Source organism: Carya illinoinensis, chromosome 5 (genome assembly GCF_018687715.1).
Source record: "Carya illinoinensis cultivar Pawnee chromosome 5, C.illinoinensisPawnee_v1, whole genome shotgun sequence".
NCBI classification, from domain to species: Eukaryota; Viridiplantae; Streptophyta; class Magnoliopsida; order Fagales; family Juglandaceae; genus Carya; species Carya illinoinensis.
The window spans coordinates 12,747,020-12,768,620 of record NC_056756.1 but is presented as its reverse complement, the minus strand read 5'-3'; the positions used below and the strand labels follow the sequence as shown (position 1 = coordinate 12,768,620).

The 21,601-nt window shown below is 35.1% G+C and overlaps 2 protein-coding genes across 6 annotated transcripts; both read right to left on the bottom strand.

Moving 5' to 3' along the window:
- Nucleotides 1–2,057: 2,057 nt before the first annotated feature.
- LOC122310477 (adenylate kinase 4-like) lies at nucleotides 2,058–7,013 on the bottom strand. Its single transcript, XM_043124350.1, has 6 exons — nucleotides 6,486–7,013; nucleotides 4,767–4,912; nucleotides 4,565–4,684; nucleotides 4,310–4,477; nucleotides 3,813–3,902; nucleotides 2,058–2,337 (listed from the first exon to the last, which is right to left on the bottom strand). The coding sequence occupies exons 1-6, from the start codon at nucleotides 6,595–6,597 to the stop codon at nucleotides 2,236–2,238; spliced, it is 738 nt and encodes a 245-aa protein (XP_042980284.1). The 5' UTR covers nucleotides 6,598–7,013; the 3' UTR covers nucleotides 2,058–2,235.
- Nucleotides 7,014–8,705: 1,692 nt separating this feature from the next.
- Nucleotides 8,706–21,163, bottom strand: LOC122310476 (probable pre-mRNA-splicing factor ATP-dependent RNA helicase DEAH4). Of its 5 annotated transcripts, XM_043124348.1 has the most exons (19): nucleotides 20,837–21,163; nucleotides 20,161–20,253; nucleotides 19,957–20,061; nucleotides 19,551–19,768; nucleotides 19,129–19,181; nucleotides 18,879–18,995; nucleotides 18,172–18,263; nucleotides 16,669–16,755; nucleotides 16,332–16,546; nucleotides 16,152–16,265; nucleotides 15,225–15,348; nucleotides 13,846–13,993; nucleotides 13,420–13,489; nucleotides 11,507–11,667; nucleotides 10,675–10,850; nucleotides 10,268–10,565; nucleotides 10,002–10,157; nucleotides 9,585–9,704; nucleotides 8,706–9,023 (listed from the first exon to the last, which is right to left on the bottom strand). In XM_043124348.1, the coding sequence occupies exons 1-16, from the start codon at nucleotides 21,034–21,036 to the stop codon at nucleotides 10,415–10,417; spliced, it is 2,124 nt and encodes a 707-aa protein (XP_042980282.1). In that variant the 5' UTR covers nucleotides 21,037–21,163; the 3' UTR covers nucleotides 8,706–9,023; nucleotides 9,585–9,704; nucleotides 10,002–10,157; nucleotides 10,268–10,414. The 5 variants fall into 5 exon arrangements, with proteins under 5 accessions (XP_042980282.1, XP_042980280.1, XP_042980281.1 ...); XM_043124346.1 differs by lacking the exon at nucleotides 9,585–9,704; XM_043124347.1 differs by lacking the exon at nucleotides 8,706–9,023 and having other exon boundaries at nucleotides 9,257–9,704.
- Between the last annotated feature and the right edge of the window lie 438 nt (nucleotides 21,164–21,601).

Genomic DNA, 21,601 nt, shown 5'->3' with positions numbered 1-21,601 from the left:
AATATATTTTCTAAATGTGGAGTAGACTTGGAAGAGTAAGGTGGCTAAAATATTTCCATGTGTCCAAATAAAATTTTGTTAACCTAATTTGGACATTACACACTGTGATTTTGAAAAACACTGCGCTTAGTACGTTTACCGAGGTTACTATTCACTCCAAAAATAAACGTAACAAACTTAGTACTGAAAAATCCTAAATATTCAATTAAGCCTAGTGGTGTAGACTATAATGTATTCTAACACTTCTAACTATCTCAAATAATTAAAATCGCATTTCTAGCACCATAGTGAGTGATAACACTAACTATGTTGACATGCTAAAACCTATGCGATTAATCAATTTGTGTAAACTTACGGAGTTTTCACGAGATTCCTAAAGTCAATAGAAATTCCACAATTAAATTTCTAACGGCTGTTACAGAAAGTCTACCAATAGCTTATTGATGTTTTTATTTATTTATTATTTTTCAAAATATAAGAGATTTTTTTAATCTTTAAAATAACAAAATAAAAAATAAAAAATTAATTCAATACATTTTTTAATATTTGAAAAAAAATTTAAAAAATGCACCTATCAGTGCAAATGTTAGGTAAACCATTGCATTTTCCAAAAAAATATGTTACCTTACTCTTATATTTACATGAGAAAAGTGTTGCGTTTATAAAAAGGATTTTACAAAATTTATTTTACAAATTGACTTATAAATTATATTTATTTTTGTTGTAAAATATCATATTAAAATACATTATTTTTTAAAATAGTCTTTTTATAATTCGTTTTATTCATGACTAAAGCATTTTCCTTAACACCAAATTGTAAGCTAATAATTAAGGATGAACTTGAATTGTGCATGATCAATGTCGGTCCTGCTTGATTTGGTTTTTGTTTTTAAAAATTTTAAATGATTTTTTTTATTTTTATTTTTCACTTGTTCATGATTAATTATTGGCTTACAGGTGACCTATCAAATGACACGACATAATTCTAAAAGATAGAACAATTTGATATTTCTTAAAACCACTAGTAATTTGAGTGGTGAGTTGAGAATAAAGTTAAAGGTTGAATAAAATTAATTTTTAAAAGTTGAATGATTTTAAAAATATTAAATTATTTATAATATTTTATATAAAAATTTAAAAATATTATAATAATAAAATAAATTCATAAAACACTTATTATATCTAAACACTATCGGATCCGACAAATAACATGGGCTTAGAACCATTGCCACTTTACTTTTTTTTTTAATAGGTCTCATAGCCATTGCCACTTTACTTGTTTTGTATTGTTGCCCTGCACCTTTTATAATTGGGTTTTTATTGGGTCCCTCAGCCTCTGAATCTGTCTTTAATTTAATGAGATTTTGCTTTAAAGACAACCAAAAAAAAATAAAAAAACCCTCAGTCTAATGTTCTATGCTAGGGCAAGCACCAATTTTCAAAGGACTCTACTACATTTAACGAGCCCGCTACAAAATTAGCCGGGTCTGCTATGTGAAGAGTGCACTAAATTTTTTTGATGGGTCTGAAGAGTGCACTAAATGAACACGATAACAATATCTGTTATAGGGTATAGATCACACCATGGTAAAGGAGGAAAGATGGTGTCCAGATTACCAAATGTTGTGCATGAACAATAATAAATTAGTTTTGCTACATACAAGCAAAACTGTGTACTAATCTGTATACCAATACTGATTACTTCATATTCAAATTTTAAATTAGCACTGTTTTCAATAAAATCTACTTTTTGATCAATCACTTGAGATTGGTGCACATATTAATGCACGATTGTGCTTGCAACTAGATTTTTTCATAATAAATATCATCCAGACTACTCCCAGTTTTAGCATCATTTTTCCCTTCTGGGCATGCAACTGAATATGAAAGCTGCAACGCATTTTGAAATTTGACCCAGTGATAAATAAACTACCTGGAAATGTGAGTTGGACAGCGTGTTGCCCTGCTATAATCAACGCCTTTGGAAAAAGGTAGCCGAACCATTAATACTGAAAGACGGTTTTTGAAGAGTTCTCATTTCCCAATAGTGTCATAAATTTCAGAAATTTCACTGTCAACTTTTTTTATTATGCAGCCAAGTCGAAAGCAAGTATGAAAACTCTTAAAAACAGCTGCAACTGCCTCGAAGTTAAGGCACATTAAACTTGAAAGAAAGGGGAAAATCAGCCGATCTGAGAATGTCTCAGGTTACAATAGAGTAGATAACAAAAATGTTTACTGCGAGAGAACCTTCTGAACCTCAGTAGTGACCACATTTGGGGGTTTCTCCGCATGCAGCTGTGCAAGAACACCCTTCTTGCCATAATAATCGATGACCTGCAGATTAAACATATTTAACTCGTTCAGAATATAGACAAGTACAAGGGGGAAAAAAAAAATAACAATACACATAATAAATCGAGAGCAAAGAGTAAACAGTGGACTTTCAAGGATATGAGAATTTTGGTCAAATGAACTGCTCTAGTTTAAAAGATTGGCGGCCTCTTAAATTAAGATAGCTGAGGTACTCGATTTTAAAAATCACCATGGAATCGTAAGTGTAGCAAGAGCCATAAAAAATACAAACGTGGTGTATGCCTAAAAAAGAGGACACCACTTTGTGAAAGACCCTATTCGTCTATTGTGGTGTAATTAGACGGAAAGGAGTAATAAAATTTTAAGGATGATGGGAGAGTTTAAATTTTAGTATCCGAGTTTTCATGACTTCCTTGTATATTTTTCTACTCTTAATTAGATGTTTCTCTTGTATACCTCCAATGTACATGAGCTATGCTTTTTGTGCTATTCAATAAAGTTTTCGGTTACTTCATAAAAAATACAAATGTCTAACAGTATAGACAGAAGATCATGTTTTAAGAGGCTTATTGACAGCATAAATTAGGTAAGGAAAGACCACAACTGACTCTCCTAAATGAATACTATGATCCATAAAATTCCAATGGACATCCCTATAGAATTCCGACAAACAAGGGCAAGAATTTCTTCATGGTGCTCACAAAGTAATCCAATATTGTGTCATTGCCTCGTTGCATGTCTCAGAATTGTTGTTGGCCATCCCTCTATGCATTATAATGGGAACCAAAATTACTGAAATAGATGAACAGTTGCACATACTTTCATGCCAAATTCTGACACACCATAGTCTCTACTCGCTACTCCCCCTTGCTTCCACCTGGGGGAAAGGGGCATTCATCTATCCAAATAGCCACCATTGAGTAATGTTTGATACGGGTTTAAGCGGTGTAAGTCTTTTGACAAAAAAAGTATGACTCCATAAAAGTGGGTTTTTTTTCAGGTGGGTCCCATCTTTTTTCAAAGACTTCGCACAGAGCTTGCACATCCTAGGCTTGCACAAATCATTTTCCAAAAGGTAAATTTATCCTTTTGGAGTTGGGCCAAAATGTGCTTTCATTTCCATATCTATGGCATAATAAAATGTTTCCCCCTTCCAAATATAACGAGTTCCTTCAAACTATGTAACTAGAATAGCTGCAAATAAGAGCAGTATTTCTCAAGATTGACTCTGCAATATACATGCAAAGAAAATTGCAATGCTGTATTTTGATGTCAATTGCATAAACTCAAAAAATAACTCCACAATTCAGCAGATTCAAGTACACAAAAATAACTGAATGCAAACTATATTTGACCTTAAGGAGATGCGACATATACATAAGAAGAAAAGAGTTCAGACTTCACCAGGACAGCAACATCAATACATCAGTCATATCAACCAACAAGACACTTTGAAAGAAATTTTCATTATAGGTTGTAGAATACTAGAAGTGTACCGGTTTGGTTTGTGTATGAAAGGCTGCTAGCCTTGACTTGAGAACTTCCGGATTATCATCTTTCCGTTGCATCAAAGGTTCTCCTGTAACCTTCAGTGAGAAAAGTAGAAGATCAAAACTTATGATTCACAGAAGTAAGAAACACCCCAAATTCAGAAGGTTGGCAGCACCTCATAAAATTTGAAAAATGAAATTGTTAAACTGATCAATCCATTCAAATTCCAACCTCAACACAATATGAAAATGCATTTAAATATGCATACAAAACTCAGAACATGAAGTCCAGATTTCTTTATCGTGTAGATACAAAGCATTGCTTGGGTTATCAAGCATCTGTTTAGACTATCATGACAGGATGTACCAAACACATAAAAACAAAAAACAAAACAATAACCCAAAATCATAGCATCTAAAATTAATGTAGCTAGTTGACACTCTATCAAACGTCAATTGTCATCAATACAGAAGTTGTCAGAGAACAAATGGCATCAACTTACATCATCAACACCAGGAACCTTGGGAGGTGCAAATTTTGTGTGGTAGGTTCGACCACTCGAAGGGTGTATCCAACGACCAGTGATCCTCTCCTCCAATATGGAATCATCAATTGCAAAGTTGAGAACCTTGTCAATTTTAACTCCCTGCTTCTCAAGCATCTCATCAAGCTGCATTAATTAATGAGATCAATATATCAGAAATCTACAACAAGAAGAACATTAGATAAAAAAATAAAAAAGAAAACTGAACACAACCTTTTGTGCTTGAACCACGGTCCTCGGAAAACCATCCAGGATGAAACCTTTTTGACATGATGGCTTCTTCATAGCTTCATCAATGATCCCAACGACCAAATCATCAGATACAAGTTCTCCCTATGAAACAAAACCAGATTCAACAACTGAACCAATCACAAACAAGAATGCCCACAAAAAATCAAAAGGCATATTATATTACCTTTTCCATGGCTTCTTTAGCCTTGATTCCAAGAGGAGTTTTAGCAGACACTGCAGCTCTCAGCATATCACCAGTTGCCAAATGACACAAGCAGTAATCATCCTTGATAATTGGCGACTGTGTGCCTTTTCCACATCCCGGTGGTCCTGCCATGTTCATACAAATTAACCGAGATGATTATTCACAATCACACATCAGCCACATACTAAAAAATTATCATGCACAATGCTATAGATAAGCCTCCAACTTACATCAATCTCGAATAACAAGGCTAAGTGCAATACAAGAAAACTTTCCTATTCAAAATCGTACGTTGTTAACGTATCTCCTTGAGCTCACTCTACCACACATCACGCCAAGATTAATGTCAAGACCAAGACTTCCACAGGCTGTCAGCTCACTCTACCTCACTCTACTCAGCGCACTCTACCTCACTCTACTTCACATCACGCCAAGATTAATTGGCAAGACCAAGACTTCCACAAGCTGTCAGCTCACTCTACCACACATCACAGAAAGACTAATGGCAAGATTTCCACAAGCTGAAATGTGACAGCTTTTGTATTCTTTCCTTTTCCATATTGCACAAAGTCAATCATCCCATATATTATGGGATATGCTTTTACTTGCTTTTGTGTATATATATACTGCCATGTACACGATGACCTTTCAATAAAAACCATCCTTTCATAATACCTTTTTATGGTATCAGAGCCACACGAAAAATTTCTTTTTTGATGGCTTCTTCATCTCCCTCCAGTACTCAAACCATGCCAACCACTCCGATTTCATCTACCATTCCAATTACCAACATCAATCATCTCATTACACTCAAACTCATGCCTGATAATTACTTGTTGTGGCGTGCTCAATTCCTCTCGTCTCAAAGGACAACAACTCCTTGGTTTTGTTGATGGTTCTAAAATGCCACCCCCTGCACTCATTTTCAGTTCTTCCAATACCTCCAACTCAGACCCTATTCCAAACCCAGAATATATTCACTGGTATCAGCAGGATCAACTCCTGCTTTCTGCAATCAGCTCCTCTCTCTCAAAAGAGGTTCTTGCTCAAGCGGTTGGTTTCCACACCTCTCGTCAAGTGTGGCAATTTTTGGAACGATCCTTCTCTACCCAATCTAATGCCAAAATCATGCACCTTAGACTCAATCTTGTATCTACCAAGAAAGGCAGCCTCTCAATTGCTCATTTTTTCCAAAAAATGAAGTCCTTTGGTGATACCCTTTCAGCCATTGGTTACATCCTTGCAGGTCTCGGTCCTGAATACGATCAACTCATCACATCCCTTACCACTCGACTTGATTCTATGTCAACAAACTACCCATCATCTTACATCTATCTTAATAATTTGAGCCTTCGTGCCGATGAGTATATTGGTTGATGAGTATATTGGTTCTGATCAAATTCGAGTGGGAAATGGAGCAGGCTTGCCTATCCTACATACACGTGAATAAAAAGGTCTGCCATGTGTGCGATAATAAAGTCAAACACATCAAGCACTTCAAACGAAAGTCTAATAACTAGGCTATTGGAACATATCCAGACCAACCGAACAAATTGTTATGTCATCGAAGCAAAATCCCTAGGGAAAAAAAAATGTCTCCGTTTAACAAATATGAGAATTGATGATAAAAACAACCGTTCAGAAAAATAAAAAAGACAACAGACTACATGTGTGAAAAGATATGTGTGTGTGTATTACCGACGAGAATTAGACGCTTGTCAGGCTTGGAGGAGCACTTGAAGCGGCGGAGGAGTTCGCTCATGATATCAACAGAAGGTATGTCGTCCAATGCTACTCCAGAACTCGCCATTCTTGGTCTCGCTCTGTGTCTGTGCGGCTCTTTCACGGTCCAAACTGGTTGGTTGGTTGGTTGGATATATGCGTAGTTGTGTTTGTGTTGGTGTCGTTATTGCTGTTACAAATACTACAAAAGGAAGTCTTTAAAAGGAAGAGAGCGGATGGTGACGGAGTTTTCAGTGCTTTTCAAATATGGTGGGAGGTAGGTGTTCTCATCTTTGTCATTTGGGTAAGCGTGGTGGTTGCATGTCGCACCTTTTGTGGTTGGTGATCCTTTTTTTTCTTTGTTTGTGGGTTGGTGATTTGCTTCTTGACCATGTTACTTCTGGATACTGAGCTTTGAATCTTCCCAACTTAATTAGTTGATAAAAAGGCTGTGCTCTTCGTACTTCTAAGCTGCGACTTCAAAGCCACCCTACACTCGTTTTTATTTTCTCCTCTTTTAAATAACACTGGCACAAACGAAAGTGGTTGGTGATTTTTTCTTCCTTTTCTTTCAAAGATTGTACATGCATCATTACCCTCAATAAATAAATCTTAAATGGTAATGATAATTGTACGCACAAAAAATTTACAATAAACTTATATATCCACATGCTTCCTCATTTTACACCACTTTCATTAAAAATAAAAAAAAAAATGTGAAAAAGCTAGTGAATATATAAATTTTTTGTTAATACATTTAACATTTTCTTTAAATTTTTGGTAGAACAACCTGAAACTTTAAATTAAACTCATTTAATTTTCACCTAACGCTAACACAAGAGTGAATTGATGTGACTTTAGAACACTAGTTACCGCTGGTGTACCGCTAACATAAATTGGTTATTTTTATTAAAATATTCTTTTAAAATCTTTAACAATTAAGAAAAATTAAAAAAATATACAACTTCATTAATAACCACTTCCTTAAACACTACTAAAAATAAATTAAAATACTAAGTAGCAGCTTTAAGTGATAATATTGAGAGGCTAAGTAGCATTTTCCTTTAATAATAATATACTAAATGTATCGATAGATGAGGTTCTTTTAAGCAGTGGTTCACTATCATTTAATAATTATATACTTATTAAAATCATGCTGCCTTTTTTTCGCTATCCTTTTTTCCAATTCCAGACTCCAGTTTCTTTATATATATTCACACACATATTGGTCAGTAGGCTATAGTATTCGTTGCTACTAACACGATTTCATCACCATTTCAAATACTCTTCGGCGTGCGCTTCCGAAGTAAACCATCTATTTGGTGATGAAATCATTTCATGCCCATTAATCTGTTTTTAATTTTTCTTGGGAATCTCGGATTTCTATGATCTATATCCAACCTTTAATCGAGGCTCCTTACGGCTCCTTTGGTAGGTAGGACATAAATTTGAGAGAAACCTCGTGAATAATACTAACGAAAAACAAAATGAAATAAAAGTACTAATTTTTTTTCTAGGGAATAATACATTTTTGTGCCATCCAACTACACTTATTTCACACTTCCCTTCATCTACTACAAATTCTTGCTACACCTTTAAGCTATCAAAAAATTATAATACCCTTCAAAATTTGACTATCAAGATAATGCCATGATAGTTGTTTTGTTAAGTTGTGCCATAACATTTTTATTTTATTTTTGACATAGTTGTCCCGACTAATCTCAGATGTGTATAGACCCTCGACGAGATGTTTCCTGCAAGTGCATCTCCAATAATAACAATTTTTTTTACTAGTCAATACCATATATCTATCTTATTTCGTTAAACAATATATTAATTTTGATAGTTTCAAATACAAAATGTAGATGCTTAATGATTAAAAGATGCAATGCATTACGTTTCATATTTTCTATCAGAAAAATTCTATTCATTATTTTTTTTAATAAGTTAAAAAAAAAAAAATTCTATTCATTATCCCCACACACCATACACTATACATAATTTTTTAATTTTTTTTTTCTCTTACATAATGTGTAGTATATAAATGATGAGTAGAAGAATTCAAGTAGTTTAGAAATAATAAAATAAAATAAAAATTTAAAATATTTTTTAAAAAAATGTAGTGTAGTGTGTGAAGATGATGAATAGTAAAACCCATTTTTCTCATACAATATGAATTGTAGGAATTAGTCCAAATTTTGTTTTCAGACACCTGGTATTAATAAAAAAAAAAAAAAAACGCATTGCCACAGCAACAAGTAGATCATGGACAAACTTTTTCTTCCGGAGTGAAATCTAAGAATGGTTCGGAAATATTTTTATGTTTAATATTCCGATTCAAGTCATCTATGGCAAGAGATTTTTCTTCTCACCAGAGATCTGGATCTTGTATTTTTCAATGAGCATCATCAATCCGACCTTTCGTACTGCAAATTCATGTTGTTGGAGTGCGTACCTGTCCTTCTGTTTATCATCGTCAGTATCTGAAACTGCTTTAACGAACCCTATCCACTTCTGCAAACCAGAGACGTAGTGACACTTATCTTTCCACACCCACTGTAAACAGATCAGGCAACTCTACCAGAAGGCAAGAACCCCCTGATCTTATTGTATCTCCTTTTAGTTTCAGACCAGTTTTTTTGTAATAATATCACTGAGCCACAGCCATGTCATTCTACTTATTTTGCTTTATTTCTCTTCCGTATCAAGGATAACATTCTCAATATGTGATTTTAGAACAACATAAATTTGAAAGAAACGTCGTGAGGAATGTACTTTAGAGTGGGTTTATACACCCTTTAAACAAACATCTACCAAACCAACAGTAGTTCAAAGCACAATGCATTTTGGAATAATCTCGTCCTGTTTCCAAATTCCCAAAATTACAAATGGATGTGGTTGAAAAAGGAAGTGTGGTTTTCAACAACAAAGAAGGATCTTACTTCTTATTTGCAAAAACAAAAAAGCAGCAAAGAGAGAGACCTTGCCCAAGAGAACTACATTTAAAGAACGGGTGGTTGCCAAATGGTTGTAATTTAATGTGCTTTTCAACAACCAAAAAGACATACACCTTACCAGGAAAAGAAAGCACCAAGTTTAAAGGACAGGCGGTTCACATGGATCGATGGAATTCAAAGAATATGCAGCAGTTAAAACCCAAAAAGTGGCATGAAGAACGAGATAATGCTGGAGCATCTGTTTGTCCGAGAGGTATGCAGTTAAAAAAAACGTCAAAGCAGTTTGATAAATGTCGAGCAATTTTATAATCCAACGTGAGACTTGCAGTTCAAGTTAGATTAAAAAATATGCAGCATCAAATGGTACAGAAATATAGCATGACAGTTGATTCAATTGATACATAGCTAAACATCATTTTTTTGGAGAAAGATTTCATTTGAATGGACTTCGTTAAATGCGAAGTGTGCAAGTCAGGAACCTGCCAGCATACTTCCAGCCAAATAGGGGAAAGAAAAAGGAAAACTGCTAGCATACCTTAATAGTTGATACAGAATAGGGCAAGCCTGCAAGGACACCAAAGTAAATATGCTCCTTGGAGTAAAAGATAACCAAATTTCAGCACAAAACTAGTGAAAACTGTAGCTGTGCTGGATCACACCCTTCAAGGCATACATGTCACAAATGCATATCCTGGGTAAGATTAAAATGATATTGACTTGAATAAAAAGGTCTCAACAGGGTTAACAATCATAATTAAACTTTGCAGGACTTCTGTTAGTATCAAAGTCAGCAGTACTTACCAGATATCCCTCCTTTTTAGAAGTCTTTACCGCCAAACTTGTCCCCTATGGATCCAGAAGCCAGGGCTGCTGATCCCACCGTATATCATCATACCAACTGCTAACTAAGCTCACTTACTTTCAGATCATCAATAGCAAAAATGAAGCTCATTTCTTTGCCTTACGAGAAAGAAAACGTTCTCTAGCTGCCTGAATTCTATTTTCATGGTCATCAGGGACCCCATCAATGTTAATCTCTTTCTTCGGCAAGTCGGAAAGTTTTTCATCAGTTTCTTCTCTGATATGACCAGTCGCACCACTGTTCCACAAGCAAAAAGCCTCAAGGTCAACAATGTTAATTTGAGGCCTTAAATTAGATATAAAACCAGTTTTCACCTGTAATATGCTTTAGGACAAAACTGACTTACCTCAGTTTCTTTATATTTATTTTCTTAACCTTGTTTAGAATGGGCATGACCCAATTCATCTCTACAGCACATACATTGTGTAAGTACGGGCGTGAGGTTGCAATGAGTTCATGGTACACAACATACTCTGGAAACTTTCCCTCTGCATCTGGTTTCAGCACTGAAGACGGATGCACCTAAAATGAAACACATTTTACTGTCAGGTTTCTTGAATCCATGGGCGACGAAGATCACAAATATGAGCCACTTGTTCTAGACTTCAATAATCTCATTGCTAACTGCTTTCATTAACTTAAACAAACTAGACCTCACCACAACCTCTTTCCTAGTTAAATCACACTTTTCAAATATGAAATTGAAGTAAAGTTCAACCATCCAAAAGTTGAGTAAAATCAACAAAATTTGTAATTATGTTTGAAGAAGATAAAGTTAAGAGGATGTTTGGAGAATGTGATGAGATGAGAATTTTGTGAATAGTAGTAAGATGGTTTATGAATAGTAGTGAAATAGTTTGAGTTAAGTATTTATTGAATTTTGGAAAATGAAAGAGAAAAAGTCAAATAAAAAATTTTATAGAGTTAAAATATTGTTAGAATGTTTTTTTATTATTATTTTTTTAAAAAAAGTTGAATTGTTTTTTGTTTGAAAGTTTGGGAAAGTTGTAATGATTAGTTTGAAAAAGTTATAATGATTAATTTCAAAGTTTTTGTGTTTTAATGGTGTTTGGGAAGGAAATAAGATGAGATGAGATGGGATGGGATGTGATGAGATGGAAATTGTTTGTAAACATCCCCTTAGTAAGCAACATGGAGTAGATTCCAAACCTAATTACCTGAACTACTTGGGGCTTAAAACCTAGAGTTCGATAGCCATTGTGATGAATCATTCTCTCAGCCAGCTGATTTGCAAAACCTATGCACAAAGCTTTCCTCAAATTCCGGTAATCAAGCTCACTCTCTTTCCACCTTCCATTTGCCCGTACATCTAGGGATCCTGTTTTCCAGATACCAAATACCACATAAACCATGAAGAGAGTGAAAGAATAACATCCATAAAAGGTACCTAAGTGGCAAGAAAACCAGAACAAGATCGATCACAGAATACAGCAATAAGTAAACTGAAAAACACCAAATAATGGGAAATTTGTTACATCTTACTCTTCCATTCTGGCAGTTTCATCTTTAGTCCAATTCCCATAACAAATGGAACCATGTTTATCCTGCTAATGTTAAAACATGTTTATCCTGCTAATGTTAAAACAGAGTAACCCAAAGGTTCTCTGAATGGAGTGAGCAGTAACTCTAAATATTATTCGTAAACCATATAAGTGGCTGTCATCACATTCTAATTGCTCAAACTCTTCTTTTTTTTTTATAAGTTAATTGCTCAAACTCTTCTTAACCCACTGAAACAAGAACTTTGCTTCCAAGCATTACACGCTCATGCTAATGGTGACTTTTTTTTTCCTCTCTGAATGTGAAGCGTTTATGTGATAGATCATCAAATGTAGTTTACCAGTTCATTACCTGCTGGTGTTTCATGTTCTACATAATTAGTATCTTTATATGTACAATCTCTAGCTCTTAACTAGGTGTTCTCTTTTATCATCATGTCTACTTGGGATACTCCTATTTCTATTATTATAAAAAATCTGTTTTAGGTATCATAATAAAAAGCATCCTTATATGTACTACTCCCTTGCCGTTTTTTCAAATTAACGACTTTTAGCCTTTCAAGAATTATTTTTCATTACCATTTCTAAGTTTAATAAGAGATGGTAAAATCAGAGCTCCTTCACAAGAAACAACTATCAGTTTGTACAGAGACAAAGAACACCATGAGCTCGATGGGGAAGCCTAGAAGCCAAGCCAGCAAATTCAGGCTCCTAATCTCATTGACCCAATCTTGCATTCGAGAGAAGCAAGACGAAGAAACACAAAGACACAAATTTCAAACCAAATTATATTTGTTTCTTCAGTACAACTGAAAGTTGCCTATGACACTTTCACCCAAAATAAGTATCTGGTGGATGGGTCTCAGGTTCAAATCCTATGGAATGCGCAACTTAATTACCAATAAGTGTCCAACTAAAAATAGATCTTTTCACGTTGACGAATGATAAAATATGGATAGGATAGTGTCAAAGTCCATAGATTTTGACCAGCAGGAAAAGATTGTTTAAATGATCTTTTGATACCAGTGTGTATACCCTAAATCAACGGATTTGTAACATCAACACTGTTCATCTCAGTGAATCAATAATCATATAAATCATAGCTAATAATCATTATAATATTGGAATCTATTATGAGAGTATCACATATCGCGCACATAAAGAATAAGTCATTGTTCTGTTAAAGAATATGGTTTTACCATGTTAACAAAAAGTAAGCTCAATATCAAATGTGCCAATGACCTTTGGATCAAATGTATCTGCTACTAAAAGCTTATATTGAAGCGTAACGTGCGTTTAAACCATCTCAATAGATAAAGAACATGGATGGGCAAATGGCAGAGCAAAAGAAAGATTAACAAAATTTATGCCTTAAAAGAGATTCATAATTTCACACTTGTTGGCAGGTAACCAGAACATGAGATTCCAATATGTGGAGTAACACCAGGAGGAAAATCTCAAGATTGCCTTCCCCTTTTTGTAAGTAATATCTTAATACTACAACGATAAAGGTAACTTTATATGATCAATCTGCTTCAAATATATCCTCTTCAATAATTTAGAATACTAACCCTTCGCTACTTTCTGCATTATCTGAGACAATTGTTTCCGAACATCTTTGACAAACAACATCCCTCGCACCTACAATCAGAAAGTTTGAAAAGCATTATATATCAGGCCAAGATTGCAGATACCCTAAGTCTAAGTCAGCTATACAATTTGGTGGCACTCCCTTCTCACAACAAAAGGCCCAAATGCATCCTGGAAAAAGAATGACAAACTAGTGTGCTCATCAAGTACCCATAGCAGACTCCTTTGTCCCATTGCTCAAGAACAATCTGAGCAATGCATGTCATACTGGGCCCTACTTAATGGATTTGTAGTAATGTTACTTGCATGACTTTATCCAAAGACCTTGGCATTCAATAATTGACATGGAAATGTCTTACAGCAGGTTTGTAAATACAGCATGCCTTCTGAACAGAATAATGCATTACCTGCAAGTCATTGTCTTTGCACCAACCAATATTATAATTAGTTCTATCCCAATGCTCATAGATCTGAAGCAGTTGGATGTGATCACCCCAGCCAGACCCATCAGGAAGGTTCGAGGAAGTGTGTTTCCTCTTTTTTTCAGTATTCTTGCTGCAAATGGAGGCAAAGCTATTATCAAACAGACCTCCACTGGACCGCGTAAAAATTAGAAGGGAAATGAAAACTTATATACACAGTCACTGTGATGCACTCATAAAACTGCTTCTTAATCCATGACTAAGGGCTGTTTGGTAGGGCTTTTTGTGGCTTCTCCATGGATGATTTAACTTTTAAAGGCAAATTCAGTATGCAGCCTATTTTGATAAGCGGTATTTGGTCGTTTCTAGATGGCTTTTGCAAAGCAGTCCCTCAAAACCTGCTGCAGCTTTTTATCTATAACAAATACAATTTCGAAGTAAAAGCTTTTCTTTTATTTTTCCATGCCATCTAATTTATCCAATAAATTTTGATATTAAGATTTTTTAAAAGAAGAATTCAAAGACAAAAGGTTTCATACCATTTATGATTACTTATTCGGTAGAGAGGAAAGAAAACGATTTTTTATCTTATTGTAGTTATTGATTTCCCATTACTTGCCACTTTGCCTTCCCCACCACTTACTCTTCTACCAATTTGTTTTTACTTCTCAAATAAAGAAAAAAAGATTTTTTTTTTTTTATAAGTAAAATAATTATACTATCAAAAGAAGGCAAAAGCCCGATACAATGTTTAGTGACAAGTTCTATGTATGATCAATGGATATTAGGAATTCATGTAACCCCAAACCATTGAAATCAATCGCTATGGTCCATGTAGAAAGAGTTCTAAAGAAAAAAACTATCAAATCCTCCATCGATCTCTCTTTGTCCTCGAATGTCCTGTCATTGTGCTCTCACCATAAACACCACATGATGCATATAGGGATCATCTTCCACTATCAAAAAAGACTTCTTATTGCAGCAATTGAGTCTTTGTTAATTACGCATTTGGTTTCCTCACCTCCTAACTATTCTATTTTGAACTCTTTGTATTCTCACTGGTTAATTTTAATGTCTATTGATATCTAAAAATCGCCCTCCCCCAAGATTATAGTAATGTTCTCGCATTTTAAAATCTTTGAAAATTTTTTTATACAATTAATGCATGACAGTCATGTAATTATTCACACATAATGCAGCAATCAGTTTTCTGAAAAGCTGCACCTCAACCAAACTAGCCGCAACCATCCTTTTTTTTTTTGGCACACAGTATTGACCAACAACACAGTAAAATCTTGAATATAACAAAACAAAACTTCATTGCATCCACAAGAAGAAGACCTATAATAATTCCATAAGTTCACCTTCGACCGGGAAGCAATGAGGTTTCCGCTGATAACATGGCAGCGACACTCAAAGCCTGGAATAAGCAACCACACTCATTTGCCTCCATTAAGGTTCTGGAGAGTGAAGGTTCTAGTGGGAGCTCTGGATAAAATCAGATGAAAATACTAAGTGAACACAAAGTTCTAATCCACAAATGGAAATAAAGGAAACATACACTATGCAACCTCCAATTACCAGAAGTTATTACATTTGCCACCCAAATTACCAAAACTAGCCCATCACAAACTTTTTTTGATAAGTAGCAAATTACAACAAAGAACCAAAAGCTGACAGATAGCACCCTTGTCTAATTTCCACAAGTACAATAGATGAAAAATAGGGTATGTGACATGCTGTCAAATCTTAATAGATGATTCACATTGCAGCTTTTTAGTAGTCTGAGGATACAATGTATTAGTGTTAGTAGTTTGAGTGCTAAGTATAAAATGCCTGGTAGTGCAAAGTGTATTTTTCCATAGAAATAATGTCCAGCATAGAGAATTATCAAATAAAAAAAATGGCTTATGAAACAATGCTAAGCAAAGAAGTCACAATCATATGCTATCAGATGACACCCTTTATGATGATGCTAGTATGGGCATAAATGATACATAAAAGATAATGTATCTAAGGAGGAAAATAAAAATTAAGATGTTCAAATGTAAGTGCGTAAAAGAAATTAAGACTTGGTTTCATCATCTATCAACCATTTGTAACCTATTAATCAATAAGAAACTCATCTAAAGCACTATTAACAAATCCCAAACAACCACATGAGGACTTTACGAAAAAGATGTTGAAAATTTCAATTTGCTAGAAAACACGCATGGCACAAGATGATGGCTACACATTATTATTATTCACCATCATTAAAACACTTCATAATTAGGATGAGAATCTTGTACCAGCCATTGTTCGTCCAACACTTGTGATAGAGCCATTTTCATCAATAGCATCAATGAGATATAACTGCTTCAAAGCATCTTCTAAAGACTCAGCTGCAGCAAAGCCAACAAGATCTAAAGAGTAAAATCATAATCTTATGCATGAATAGTGAAGAAAACAAAGAAATTATGCCTTCTTACATGAAGGCGGATCAAGAAAATCAAACTTGAGAATATCCATATCAGAGAGGTCCAGTGATTTCAAATAGAGAACACTCCCAGCAAGGGAAGATCGCTGTATTTCAGGAACTGTTACATCCAGAAATTCCTCATGATAAGCTGTGGAAGGGTATAACCGATAGCACTTCCCAGGACAAGTTCTTCCCGCTCGGCCTGCCCGTTGATTAGCTTGCACTCTGCAAAATGCAATAAATGCAACTGGATTGCTCATCAGCCAGCACAGAAAATCAAACAGGCTACCAAAATCATTTGCATATGCTGCAAGCGACATTAAAACATGATATCATCAGCTGCATACTTGCTAATTTGAACAACATCAAGGGAATACATGCCAGTTGATGGGTTGTACTGCCGTTGCTTGACATAACCAGAGTCAATAACATACCTATCATTATATAATTCAAAATATCAGTGAACTGTTTAACATGAACCTACTATGCCAATATCAATGTTGAAGATCACAATAAGTAACCCCTAATTATAAGAAGGAAAAAATCAATTCAATTACACAAAAAATAAAAAATAAATGGGAAATATAAAGAGCGGTGTATCTTGCTGCATCAGCCTGCACGGGGGGAGGGTTACACAAGAGAGGGTGTGGGTGTCTTCCAACTCTGATTTTTTTTTAATAGGTAATCAAGAACTTGTATTCATAAGAAGACAAGGCATAACCCAAGTACACAAAAAGTATACATGAGAATTATCTAACTCAGGTTTACAACCGAAAGTAGAAAATCATGGACATTAAGTCCATTAAAATCAAGAGTTTCCATATTTTAGTGGATGACGGCTCTCGTGTTAGATTTTGGTATGACAACTTGTATGGTGAACGAAGTCTCCAAGACACTTTCCCTGCCATATTTGGACTTGTACGAGTGAAGGATGTAGTGACAGCGGACCACCTGATTTTTTCTGGTGGCTCCCCTCAATGGAATGTTGATTTCATTAGGGCAGCTCAAGACTGGGAGTTGGAGGAGATCGCAGAGTTCTATGCGGCACTTCCAAGAAAGGTAAAATTACGAAAGGTATATTCACTGTCAGATCACTCCATAAAGTTTTAAAGTCCAGGCATGCACACATTTCCATAGAAGAGCATGCAAAATTTTTACCATAGATAACTTAAGGAAACGTAGGATAATGGTGTTGGACTAGTGTTAAATGTGAAAGAAAGAGGATGAATCAGTAGACCATTTGTTTCTACACTGCGAGGTGGCGAGGACCTTGTGGGATTATTTTTTTACAGGACTTGGCGTATCGTGGGCCATGCCTTTTAGATTGGTGGATTTTCTAGCTAGCTGGAGAGGTCTCCAAGGGAATTCGCAAGTCGAAGCAATCTGGAAGATGTTCCCTATTTGCATGTGTTGGTGTATATGGCAGGAACGAAATGATAGAAGTTTCGAAAACTACGAGAAGACAATGGAGAAGCTGAAAGTATTTTTCTTTAAAACATTGTTCTCATGGGTGGGAGCCATTGTTGGTAATGGACTAAATGTCAATGACTTTGTACTATCAGTTGTAAACTCTAGTTGTGTATTTCTCATGTATACACCCTCTGTGTGTGTGCGCGCGCGCGCGTGTGCATGTGTGTACTTATCAAAAAAATACTCCCTGTGTACTTGGGCTTTGCCTACTTTTTTGAATAAAATACCTTGATTACCGATAATAAAAATAAAAAATAAAAAAAAATCAAGAGTTTCCAACTCTTAAACAGATGGAATGCACATTAAATAAATATAAACTAAAATACAACAGATGAACATAAGGAAAATGATAAATTCTACACAAGTATCAAGTCTCTTACACAACACCGTCAACCGTTAACGAAGTTTCAGCAATATTTGTGGCAACTATAAATCGTCGGCAATTCAGAGGTGGAGGACTAAATACACGCACCTGCAGGATCATAGAAAATCCAATAACTGTCATTTTATATAATTTAACAGAATCACCTCAAGCCAGTTAACGACTTTATTCGAAATAGGATGCATTTAGGATGTAATGAGGTAAAAGATTATAAGCTATATTTTCAATCAAACCCAAAGCAGCTCATTTAAAAATAAAAATAAAAATCAACCAGATTTGTGTGCTTTATGAGGTTGTGGCACCAAATATGTTAAATCAGGATTTCAGTAAGTCAAGGCAGTGATATTGTTACTAACATAAAACCAAAAACTCTTTGACCGTTCATACAAATACTTTAGCCACATCTGATGACCCAACTAAACAGTTTGCTCAATACATAATTACCATATTATACCAATAACTAAGATAAACCATTGCACATAAAGAAAAAAGGTTCTTATACACGTGATTTTGTAGGAATCAAATGGGACCAAATGTTCTTTTGAAAGAACTAGAGTGTTTACTATCATGCTACAGACTCTAAAACCTAACAGGTAGCCAGTAGGAATAACATTAAAGAAGCGAAAACCTTAAGAGAGAGAAATATTTAAATCTTCGTCAAGTTCCATCCAGAAATTCAAAATATATAAAGATGAAAAAACCAACCTGCATTTCAGGTGGCAAAGAACCATGAAGGGGAAGGATGATGGCATCCATACAGGAACCCTCATCTAGACTTTGAACTCGATCCTCCAACTTTGATACCAACTTCTCTATGTCATCCTACATAAGAACTTCTTCAATCAATAGAACCATTGCACAAGAAGCATTAACAAAAATAATTGTACTTCAGAAGCATAAATCACACGGTATACCATGCATCCCCAAAAAGGAAAATAGAAAAATAAAAGCCCACCTGTCCAGTCATGAATATTAGGACGTCACCCTCTGGTTGCCGAACGTGTATGTCTACAAGAAAAAATTGGTCAGCAAGACTCATATACGAGTGAAAACTTCAGTCCATAGCATACAGGAATAAGAACCTAGAGAACAAACATAAAACTTCAAACATGAAATGCAGTGGACCATGTTCTAAGTGTAGAACATAATCTAGCTAACCAATATCTGATTAACATGGCTACCGCTACCTATATATCCTAAAAATTAGGGATCTTGGTCGCCAGATAAAAAGCATATATACATTACCATTTCATAAATACTCCAAGTGCATGACAACAAAAAAAAAAAATCTACAACACAACAGAACCAAGCTACACAAACTTATAGTACAGAACCTATTATCGTGGCATTAGGAATAGACTAATAGCTTAATCATACCAAGAGCTGCTTTTAAAGATGACTCAAGATAGCTTTTAGGGCGCTCGTTGCTGTACAATATCTCAACAGGGTATAACTTCCCCGGGACAGTCAGTATGGGGCAATTTGAAAAGAATTTTGATACTTTTTCACCATCAAGAGTTGCTGAAGTGATAAGAACCTTTAAATTGGAGGCTCGCACTCCAACCAAGCGTTTCACTAGTCCCAGCAATATATCCCTGACAAAATAATGTGTCCATACTTAAAGTGCATACTCAAAATGCAGAATATGTAAATAAGTACACATTAAAAGTTGCAATAATAGAAAATCTACATCTTTGAAAAAACCAGGGAACAACACATGATGGAGACTAATGGCCTCAATCCAAACCGAAACTGACATAGTGGCACATAGAGTAAATCTTACGTGTTCAGACTCCTCTCATGAGCTTCATCCAATATGATTACCGAATACTGATTAAGCTCAGGGTTAGAAAGACTCTCGCGAAGGAGGACCCCATCAGTAAGATATCTGAAGAGTTCACAAGATCAAAATTATCGACATTGGCTCGACAAAACTCAAGTAAAAATTATGATAATAGTCTCAGTTAACATATAGTAAATCTTTTACTTGATACGAGTCCTCTCTGAGGTTCTATCTTCAAATCGGATAGCATATCCCACTTCATCCCCAAGCGGAACACCAAGCTCCTGGGCAACCCGCCTGTGAACATTAAATCATCAAATGAGAAACCAGTAGAAAATTCTGGTCAAAGATATTAGCAATTGAATTTTCTCTTATGAACTGTTTTTCACTCGCCAAAAACAGAAAAAAATACATTATCATGAGTGAATCAGCACAAATACTTCCAGAAAACAGAATTTGCACAACCAGCTAGCGCAACAGCCAACTGACAGTTCAAGATCGCATGTCCCCTCTTTAGCAACATAAGTTACATAACCAATATCCATTATTTAGTTGCCAATGAATTGAAGCAAATAATGAAAGGGGCAACATTTTCAATCAAGTTTTCCATAATTTTTTATTAGAATAGTCTTGAACTTGAGTAAACGAGGCAAAATAACGGTATGAGTAGAATTCAGTGGAATTTGATTCTTTCAACGGTTTCTTACATTGGAAAAAGTAACATTCGTTTCCTCAATTTTCTCAGGAACAATAAAAGGATATATGATTTTTCATAAGAACCTTTAACAAACAACACTATCATAAAAAAATTCGTTCTTGCTTTCAAATTACACCGTCGTCCCAAAAACTCAAGTCTATCGTCGAAACATTGGGACTCTACCTAGCCACGGAGACTGCGGCAACTCGGCGAGGCTGAGTGACGCCGACGATTCCAGACTTGGTGTAGCCTCTCCGGTGTAGCATCTGAGAGAGCTGGGTGCTCTTTCCCGAGCCAGTCTCTCCGATTATCACCACCACTGGGTTCCGCTCCACCGTCTCTATGATTTGATCTTCGAACTGAATGATCGGAAGGTTCGCCATGGATGATCCAAACAAATCTCCAAGTAGCAGAGTTCAAAAACTATAACGGGTTTTAGAGATTCTATTGGAATAAAAAGGACAATTAGGGTTTTAGACTGAGAAAGTGTCGCATTTCATTGTACCAATTTTTTTAAATTTGCATATCAAATATAATATACAATTCAATTTTTAAAATTTTAAAATAATAATATTAAAAAATAATATTTTATTTAATTTTTAATATTTATCTTAAATAATTTCATCTTATCTCACTAATAACCATCAAAACCGCACCTTAGTATAGTAGTAATATTTTTTCTAAAAAAAAGTACTAATATTATTAAAATCGATGGAGGTCTTGAACAATTGTTGCAAAAAGTTTCAAAAATAAAATTATGAAAGCAAGCCAGGAGAGTTCAATCCATTGATCTCTGGCCCAAAACTCAACAAAGGGACTATCGTCGTAGGTGGTTGAATGAAGCTCACACACGTATCCGTTTTCAACATCGTTCGTCATAATTTGAAGATCAAACGCTTTTGGTTCCACCAGCAACATGCAGGCCAAAGGTGTTCCACCAGATCAAGC